Source organism: Urocitellus parryii, chromosome 1 (assembly GCF_045843805.1).
Source record: "Urocitellus parryii isolate mUroPar1 chromosome 1, mUroPar1.hap1, whole genome shotgun sequence".
NCBI lineage: Eukaryota > Metazoa > Chordata > Mammalia > Rodentia > Sciuridae > Urocitellus > Urocitellus parryii.
In genome coordinates this window covers 155,493,275-155,503,705 of record NC_135531.1, presented here as the reverse complement: position 1 = coordinate 155,503,705, position 10,431 = coordinate 155,493,275, and the positions used below count along the sequence as shown (strand labels likewise).

Genomic DNA, 10,431 nt, shown 5'->3' with positions numbered 1-10,431 from the left:
CATATATTCTGAAAATAAAAATATGTTTCCAAATGTTGCACAACTTTATTTTTATATTTATACCACTGAACACACACATCCTCATAGTCATACATAACATATATTTAATATAAAAACTTAAGAATATAATATAATTATAGGCCTGGTGGTGCATGCCTGTAATCCCAGCAGCTCAGGAGGCTGAGACAGGAAGATTTCAAGTTCAAAGCCAGGACTCAGCAACTTGTCAAAACCCTGTCTCAGAATAAATGTTAAAAAGGGCTGGGATGTTGCTCAATGATTAAACAGCCCTGAATTCAAACCCTGACACCAAACAAACAAACAAAGGAATAATTGAAAATATATATTTGTGAACAAAAGAAAGGAGTGAGATTAATGTTCAAAATATTTCAATGAATTTTGCCTACCACATTAAATACACTTTCCACAGTTATTGACTTATGTGCATGTGTATCAGCTATATAAATTCATTTCTTTCTACCTACCTATCCTATACCATGTTTTGCATTTTATTTTTGTTGTCTTAATGTGGATGTTTTTATTAGTCTTCTATTGAATTTATGTGCAGGCTTCTTTGGATGTTATCTAAGTGTACTAAAAGTTAAAGTAATCTGAAGAAAATAATTGTAAACCAATAAGAAGCAACACAAAGAACTATTACACACTTTACTTCTATACACCATGCACATGTACCCAAGGTCCCTGTGCTCCTATTACAGCTATGGCAATCACAGAAAATACCATATGCATTTTTTATTTTTAGTTTTTGAATCCATTGGGGTATAATTTCTCATTTTTCTGATTATACAGATTGCAGAATCACACTGGTCACAGAGTCACCTATATACATACAGCAATCATAATGTCTATTCTATTCTTCTGCCCTTTTTATCCACCCTTTCCCTCCCCTCCCCTCCCATCATTTCTCTCTATCCAATCTAATGTGACACACTTTTTTTTTCTTTTTCTCATCACAACATCATATATGTATTCTGTATAACAATGAGGGTCTCCTTCCATCTTCCATGCAACTTGGATACAAAAACGTATCTGGCAAATCGGATACAAAAACATATCAAAAAGATAGTGCACTATGACCAAGTGGGATTCATCCCCAGGATGCAAGCCTGGTTTAATATATGGAAATCAATAAATGTAATTCACCACATCAATAGACTTAAAGATAAGAAACATATGATCATCTCGATAGATGCAGAAGAAGCATTCAACAAAATATAGCATCCCTTTATGTTCAAAACACTAGACAAATTAGGGATAACAGGAAATTACCTCAACATGATAAAAGCTATATATGCTAAGCCAGAGGCCAGCATCATTCTAAATGGAAAAAAAATTGAAGGCATTCCTTCTAACATCTGGAACAAGACAGGGATGCCCTCTCTCACCACTTCTATTCAACATAGTTTTTGAAACACTAGTCAGAGCAATTAGACAGACAAAAGAAATTAAAGACATAAATATTGGAAAAGAAGAACTTAAATTATCACTATTTTCCAATGACATGATCCTATACCTACCAGACCCAAAAAGATCAACCAAGAAACTTCTAGAACTAGTAAATGAATTCAGCAAAGTTGCAAGATATAAAATCAATACCCATAAATCAAAGGCATTCTTGTATATCAGTGACAAATTCTCTGAAATGAAAATGAGGACAACTACCCCATTCACAATATCCTCAAAAAAATACCTTGGAATCAACCTAACGAAAGAGGTGAAATATCTGTACAATGAAAACTACAGAACCCTAAAGAATGAAATAGAAGAAGACCTTAGAAGATGGAAGGATTTACCTTGCTCATGGTTAGGTAGAATTAATATTAGTAAAATGGCCTTATTTCCAAAAGCACTTTACAGATTCAATGCAATTCCCATCAAAATCCCAATGATATTCTTTGCAGAAATAGAAAAAGCAATCATAAAATTCATCTGGAAAAATAAGAGACCCAGAATAGCTAAAGTAATACTAAGCAGGAAGAGTGAAACTGGTGGTAATACAATTCCAGATTTTAAACTATACTACAGAGCAATAGTAGCAAACACAGCATGGCACTGGCACCAAAACAGGCTGGTAGACAAATGGTACAGAATAGAGGACACAGAGACAAATCCACAAAATTACAACTACCTTATATTAGACAAAGGTGCTAAAACCATGCAATGGAGAAAGAATAGCATCTTCAACAAGTGGTGGTGGGAGAACTGGAAATCCATTGCAACAAAAATGAAAATGAATACCTTTCTCTCATCATGCACAAAAGTCAACTCAAAATGGATCAAGGAGCTAGGAATCAAACCAGAGATTCTGCATCTAATAGAAGATAAAACTGGCCCTAATCTTCATTGCGTGGATAAAGATAAAACTGGCCCTAATCTTCATCAAATTCCTATAGCACAAGAGTTAAAACCAAGAATCAACAAATGGGATAAATTTAAACTAAAAAGCTTTTTTTCAGGAAGAGAAATTATATGTGAAGTGAATAGGGAGCCTACATCCTGGGAACAAATTTTTACCCCTCAAACATCAGATAGAGCTTTAATCTCTAGACTACACAAAGAACTCAAAAAGTTAAACAACAACAACACAACAACAACAACAAAAACAACAACAAATAACCCTATCAACAAATGGGCCAAGGACCTGAACAGACACTTCTCAGAAGAGGGTATACAATCAATCAACAAGTACATGAAAAAAATGCTCACCATCTCTAGCAATCAGAGAAATGCAAATTAAAATTACTCTAAGATACCATCTCACTCCAATAAGAATGGTAGCCATTATGAAGTCAAATAACAATAAGTGCTGGTGAGGATGCGGGGATAAAGGTACTCTCATACATTGCTGGTGGGACTGCAAATTGGTGCAGCCAATTTGGAAAGCAGTATGGAGATTCCTTGGAAGCTGGGAATGGAACCACCATTTGACCCAGCTATTCCCCTCCTTGGACTATACCCAAAAGACCTAAAAGGAGCATACTACAGGGACACAGCCACATCAATGTTTATAGCAGCACAATTCACAATAGGTAGACTGTGGAACCAACCTAGATGCCCTACAATAGATTAATAGATTAAAAATGTGGCATATATACACAATGGAATATTAATCAGCACTAAGAAATAAAAAGAGAATGGCATTAGCAGGGAAATGGATGCCATTAGAGCAGATTATGCTAAGTGAAGTTAGCCAATCCCTAAAAACAAATGCTGAATGTCCTCTCTGATATAAGGGGGAGTGACTAAAATTGGGATAGGGAGGAAAAGCATGAGAAGAAGATTACCACCATAATGCAGTTATAAGGACTCTCTCTGCTTCCTGTGTTCTTCACAGAATTCATCAAAATTTTCCTGGGCTAGCTGACTCTTTGGATGAAATTGCAATTTGCAGAGCCAAATAATTATGAATATTAGATGCATTTGGACTCTAAATGCCAAGTACTCACTCCTGAGTGTCACCTGTTCTCCACAATGGTTCAGAACCACATCTCTTCTTGGCTTCTCCCATCCACTGTGTCTGCAGCCAGGGTGGATCTGTCTAGTCAGCCCAGTGCCATATGGGATGTGGGGAGCTTGGTCACCACTGTTTTATGTGAGCATGGTGCCTAGCCATTGGGAGCAGGGCCCCTGGGAACCCAGAGCTCAGCCTGCAGGGACAGGACGAGGCCTGAGCCCACCACCAGGCAGTGGAATCTGCAGAGCCCAGGAGAGAGGACCTGGCCATGTGCCAGCATGAAAAGTGGATGACACATTGGAACTCCTCTGCTAGGCATTGACTTTAGTCGTTATTGAGAAACTAATGACACTGAGGAGAGACTGATGGTGCTCACTGTGTGTTTTCATCTATGCCCTCCTTCACCTCAGTGTGAGTTAGCGGTAGGTCTTTGTATGGATTAGTTAACATGAAGTGTGGTGAGCAGCTCTCACTCATTCACCAACCTGTAAGAGGGAAACATCTAAAACTACCTCCAGTTCAGCAACAAAAGTTTCTTATCATTAAGATGAAATCCACATGATATAAAATTAACCTTTGTAACAGTTAATGATTCTTAAATCAGTGTGAGTTACCACACTGAATAATTGTACAATTTCCAGCTAAATCTTTTTCCAAAATACTTTTTACTTCAAATTGACCACCTAACCCATTACATACATTGTCCCTATAGTCCCTAATTGCAGTCACTGGAAAACACTAAATGTATTCTGTATCTTTGAATTTACATATTTGTGAAATTTCATATAAATAAATTCACTCAGTATATGATGTGTATTCTGGCTGAAGTGAGCATAACATCATTGAAATTAGTCCACCTTGTAGCATGTATCATTTGTTCATTTCTGAAAGATGAATGACAAACCATTATTTGCATATGTCAGAAAGATTTTAATCAACATATCTATTTGTGGACATATTTTTTCATTCTCTACTATAATTTGACTGATTTGTTTGGTAATCTTATGTTTTGCCATATTTGACTTCTCTTGTAAGCACACTACACTCTCTACAATTATATTTAGAAACTGTTTTCAGTGAGCTTTGCATTGCTGTGACAAAAATACTTGAACAAAAACAAAAAGCAGCCAGGCACTGTGGTGCATGCATATCATCCCAACAGCTCCTGAGGCTGAGGCAGAAGAATTGCTAGTTCAAAGGCAGTCTCAGCAATAACAAGTCACTAAGCCACTCATAGAGGCCCTTTCTCTAACTAAAATACAAAATAGGGCTGGGGATATGCCTCAGTGGATAAATGATCCTCAGTTCAATCTTCAGTACTGCAAAAAGAAAAAAAAATATCTTTAGATGCTCTCAGCTACTTTCCTGATGTCTCTGTGTGAAATGCTTAGCATCTCTTTAGGTGCTGGTATCTATTACAGTTACACCTTCCTTGGCCGTAATTTCTTAAACAATCCCTTTAAAACTCTGATCCAATTTGTTTTTTAGTTGTACTAATATTAACAACTGCTTTATTACAATGCAATATATCTCTGGTATTAATATAAATATTCTAAAGTCTTTTTAAAACTTAGAAAAGTCTGAATGTTATGGCATAATAGTCTCAGTCATGAATGTTACCTTAAAACACACTATAGAATAAGTTACTACATTTTCTTCTTGATTGCTAAACTCTCATCAAATTTTTAATTATGTATTGTTCTAAGTTTTTTGTCTTCTGAAGTTTTGATTCTACAAAGCACTGAAAATCATAATCACAATAAAGGCTCTAACAAGTACTCTAAAATATTGTTTCCTTAAAGGGTAGAGTTAATATTTCAGAAGAGCTCACTTTCCAATACATATCTTTCACATAATTTGTATTACTCTAAAAATATATTTCTTTCTAAATGACTAATACACAAAGAAAATATTTTTGCTAAATTCTGCAGAAATTTTATACCATTTTCATGCACCTGCAGGGTTTTGTGTTATTTGACACAAAATTTGAGATATCACAAAGTCCTTATACCAATGATTCCTCTTTTTTGTATCTATTGCTACCAGATCTTGTGATAAAAACATCTTTAAACAGGTGCTAAATATCCAACATCTTTCATCAAGAGAGACACCTTTCAATAGAACAGGTGTTTGCTTCTTAGTTTGAATCCATGCCACTTGTTGATTCTTAATTTTCTTTCTTGAGCTTTTTGAGTCTTGTTAAGGAAGTCCAGTGCTAAGCTGGCATGATAAAAATTTGGGCTGACTTTTAGAATGGAGTCAAACTAAAAAGCTTTTTCTCATAAAATAAATAAACAATAACATGAAGAGACATCCTACAGAATGAGAGAAAATCTTTACCACATTCAACTCAGGTACAGAGCTAATCTCCAGGATATATAAAGAGTGCAAAAAAAAATTAACTCAAAAAAATGAGAGAAAGATACACAAATAATACAATTAACAAATGAGCTAAATAATTGAACACTCTACAAGAAGAAAAAATACAATTGATAAACAAATATATGAAAAATGTTCAACATGTGTAGTAATTAGAGAAATGTAAATTAAAACTACTCTAAGATTTCATCTCACTTCAATCAGAATGGAAATTATCAAGAATACAAATAAGCATTGGCAAGAAGGTGGGTAAAAAGGTGCACTCATACATTTCAGGTGGGACTGAAAATTGGTGCAAACACTCTGGAAAACAGTATGGAGATTCTGCAGAAAAATTAGAATGGAACCACTCCACTGTAAAGAATCTCAAAGGAGACATAGAAACAAGGTGGCAGAGTGACTCTTTGTCCAAGCATCCACATTTATCTATATCAATAGGTTACATTAGGTCCTTAGTGCCATAACCACATTATTGTTTGGAGTATCACTGAGGTCTCTTATTCTGCAGTTACATTTCACGGTTACAATATTGAATGTCAGGAGCTTTGTGTAGCTCTCCAGAAAGTCCATTGTCTGAAATTACTGTTAGGAGGGCAGCTCCAGGAGCACCTCTGATGAAACATTGTAGTTATCTAGCCAACAAATTCTTCTATTCCCAGGAGCTATGTGCCTAAGATCAAGATGGAAACCCTTGTGAAGAGCATTACTACAGTGGCCAGGCATCCCGTGTCTTTAACATGGAAGTTTTCCAGCAATCAGGCATTCTGCACATTTGCACAGAAACTTCCTAACCACCAAATGTGCCACATTCAAAAAGTTTATTACAGACTTAATCTCAAATGCAGAACTCCTACAAACCAGCTATCCCCCTCTTTGGTTTATATCCAAAGGACAATGTCAGCAAACTATTGTGACACAACCACACCAATATTTTTGGCAGCTCAATTCACTATAGCTAAACTATGGAACAAACCTAGGTGCCCTTCAACAAATGAATGGATAAAGGAAATGTGGTATATATAAAGGGAATATTACTCATCATTAAAGAAGAATGAAATTATGGCATTTTCAGGTAAATGGACAAAGCTGCAGAATATCATGCTGGTGGAAATAAACCAATTCCTAAAAACCAAAGGCCCAATGTTTTCTCTGATACACAGATGCTGATCTGTAATGGGGGGAGAGCTAGAGAAGAATGGAGAAACTTTAAATTGGACAGAGAGGAGTCTGGGGGGGAAAGACAGTGGAATGAGGACATTATTATTCTATATACACATGTGATTGCACCACACATGACTCTGCCTCATGTACAGCCAGAGGATGAGAAGTTGTGCTCCAATTATGTACAATGTGTCAAAATTCCTTCTGCTGCCATGTAAAACTGATTAATTAGGACAAATAAAAAAAATACCATCTATACAAAAAATAGAACTGGTGTTTATAATTTAATTTCTTTCCAACTTTTTACATTAAATTTAAAATTAATTTAACTAAACCTCTCATCCATGTAAAATGTCCAATACCACTCACTAGGATTCAGTAAGCTACAGTTATAGAGGGAATGCATATAAAGGTAGAGATTACAGACTTTATCTGGGGTTCTTTGAAGGTCTTTCTGTTCTGGCAGGGAACATTGGAGCAGTGAGACCCAGAAGCCATGGGACACAGTGTGGGGATGGTTGGATCCTGTTAAGCAATTGAAGGCTTCCTGTAGCAGTAAGTGCTGGGGTGCTTATCTGCTCCTACCACAAGAATTCCCTTGCCTGAAAACTTTAATATGTGTATTCATCAATTAATCAAATATGTTTATTATTTTATATTTTCTTAGGTAATAACTACATATTTTCATATTAGTGTATGGTGAACAAATTGTTTTTCAGAATTTGTAATTCAAAATCTTGAATGTGGTATTATATAAATATTTTTTCTCATTGTGTTATATAAGTAAACCTAGATAAACTTGTCTTTCAGCATATGCCAGTTATTATTGATAATTATCAAAGTATATGCCAATGAGGGCACTAGAATACTTGGGGAGTAATAAGTTGTGGGAGATGATGAAAGAGTGACACAAGACAGGTGTGGTGGTGCAAGCCTGCAATCACAGTGCCTCAGGATGCTAAGGCAGGAGGATCAGAGGTTCCAAGACAGCATTAGCAATAGAGAAAGGCCTAAAGCCACTTAGCAAGTCTCCATTCTAAATAAAATACAAAAAAGGACTGGGTATGAGACCTTAAGTTCAATGTTTGATTAAAAAAAAAAAAAAGAAGAATGAAAATGATGATGATGATGATGATCATCATCATCATCATCATCAGAGCACATACAATGCCATAAGGTTTTAGGGAACAAGTATAGACAGATGTACTTTAAGAAAGAAGTACAGTAAACTTGGGGAAATTTAAAAGTTGACCCAGGTCAAAATTTTAGGCCAAAAAATAATGATCCACCATGTCATAATTTTGAGGCATGGCACCTTAGCATAGGTGTCACAGAAGTAAGATGTGTGGGAGCCATCAGAGCTGACTGCAACTCATCAGAAAGGCTTTGTCCCCCACACTGAGCCACTCATGGACATAATAAAAGACTGGCAGTGGCCACTGGCAAGGATGAACTGGGTGCTCTTCCTGGTGGATGGATTTGACTGTCGGGACACAGGGTGTGGTAAACATGGCCCTCTGTTTATTTGTGGACAAGGAATTACTCTTCTCATGTTCCAGATAGATTGGTAATAACTTCTTTAGTATTTAATTATTGCATATATTCAAATTAGTTAAATTCATAGAGTTAGATACCACAGTGCTTGGAAATTTGCTTGACACTTCTCTGAATAATAGTATATTATGTGAGTGTAAGTTTTTTTCAGATTTGATTGGTAAAGTTTTTCTCTGTGACAGTACTTGATATAGGTACTGCTATGTATTTGATGAATTTTTAATGCATGCCTCCACAAATGATTTCAACAAATATATTAAATTATATTCATTCATTAAAAGACACATTGATTAAATTACACATTTTATAAAGTATCCATGAAATAATACGGTAAATGAAAAAAAAAATCAAATAATAAAAAGTCTCGTATTCAAACAAAGTGACATTAGAGTAGGCAGTTTAAATTGTGTCACCCAGATATGAAGAACATTTGACCTAATCTTGAACTTCACTCAGAGAAATTAGGATGATACTGAAATGCATCTTTATTGTTTCCTTGAGAACAACTAACTTTGCATTAATCTTCTCACAGCTTCCTTTACCTGCTTGTTCCTTAGACTGTAGATGAGAGGATTCAGGAAGGGAGGAACCATGGTGTAAAATGCAGAGAGAACCATGTTCTGGAGGGTGTCAGAGGTTGCTGAGGACCTCAGGTACACAGCTGTGCCAGAACTGAGGAACACGGAAAACACGAGGATGTGAGGGGTGCAGGTGGAGAAGGCCTTCACTGACTTCCCAGTGGGAAATTTCAGCACAGTAGAAAATATGCGAATATATGACATGGCAATAAATGTAAAGCAACTACCACAAATCAGCACAGCAGAGACAAGAAGGAGGACCTGGTTACTGGTGGTGTCTGAGCAGGAGAGCCTCAGCAGGGAGGGGACATCACAGAAGAACTGATGGACCACATTTGACTGGCAGAAGGACAGCCGGAATGTGTTCCCAGTGTGCACACCTGCATACAGCAGACCACTGAGCAGGGAAGCCAGGGTGATGTGGACACAAAACTGAGGGTTCATGATGAGCAGGTACTGGAAGGGCTGGCAGATGGCCACATAGCGGTCCCAGGCCATGATGGTGAGAAACAGAAGTTCAACACATGCACAGAAAATGACCAAGAAGATCTGTGTTGCACAGCCAGCCACTGAAATGGCCCTGTTGCCAGTGAGAGAGTTGACACAGGCATTGGGGACAGTGACAGAAATGAAGCACATGTCCAAGATGGACAGGTTCCTGAGGAAGAAGTACATGGGTGTGTGCAGGTTCTGGTCAGCAGTGGTGACAGATACAATGAGAAGGTTCCCTAACAAGGTACCCAGGTAGGTCATTGGGAATACTGTGAAATAGAGGAAACTCAGATCCCAGCCCTCAGGAGAGCTCAGGAGGAGAAATTCAGTTACCATGGTGGCATTGGCCATTTGCTGGAAATTCTAGCTGTCTGGGAAGATACATAGATAAGAGATAGAAAGAAAAAAATAAAAACATGATTATTACAATTGCTTGGGGCTAGGGTTGTTTCTCAGTCATACTGTACTTGTCTAGCATGTGTTAAAAACATCCATTGACAATAACAATTATTTGAAAAAAAATCAATTATTTTACATATTCTTATTCAAAGTATTTCTTCTATTTCTGTTGCTTTCCTGGAGAGGAAGGTCACTCTTGGTTTTTTGATATGTTTAGTCATTTCTGAGAAGAGTGCACCTCCCAGTGCAGGTGTGGAGGTCTGAAGCCCAGGGTATGGGTGTGACCTGCAGGGCTTGTCCTCAGCTCCCCATCAGGCCTTTCCTGACCTCCTGAGACTCCCGTGTGGAGCATTTCTAGGGGTTTTCACCTCTTCTCCTTCATGGCCACCTGCT

At 37.1% G+C, this 10,431-nt stretch overlaps 1 protein-coding gene across 1 annotated transcript; it reads right to left on the bottom strand.

Moving 5' to 3' along the window:
- Positions 1–9,075: 9,075 nt before the first annotated feature.
- Positions 9,076–9,990, bottom strand: LOC144255739 (olfactory receptor 14C36-like). The gene has a single exon (XM_077800571.1). The coding sequence runs from the start codon at positions 9,988–9,990 to the stop codon at positions 9,076–9,078; it is 915 nt and encodes a 304-aa protein (XP_077656697.1).
- Positions 9,991–10,431: the final 441 nt, after the last annotated feature.

Excerpts from the sequence above, each read along its gene's own strand:
- LOC144255739 (XM_077800571.1), bottom strand. The coding sequence starts at position 9,990 with ATGGCCAATGCCACCATGGTAACTGAATTTCTCCTCCTGAGCTCTCCT.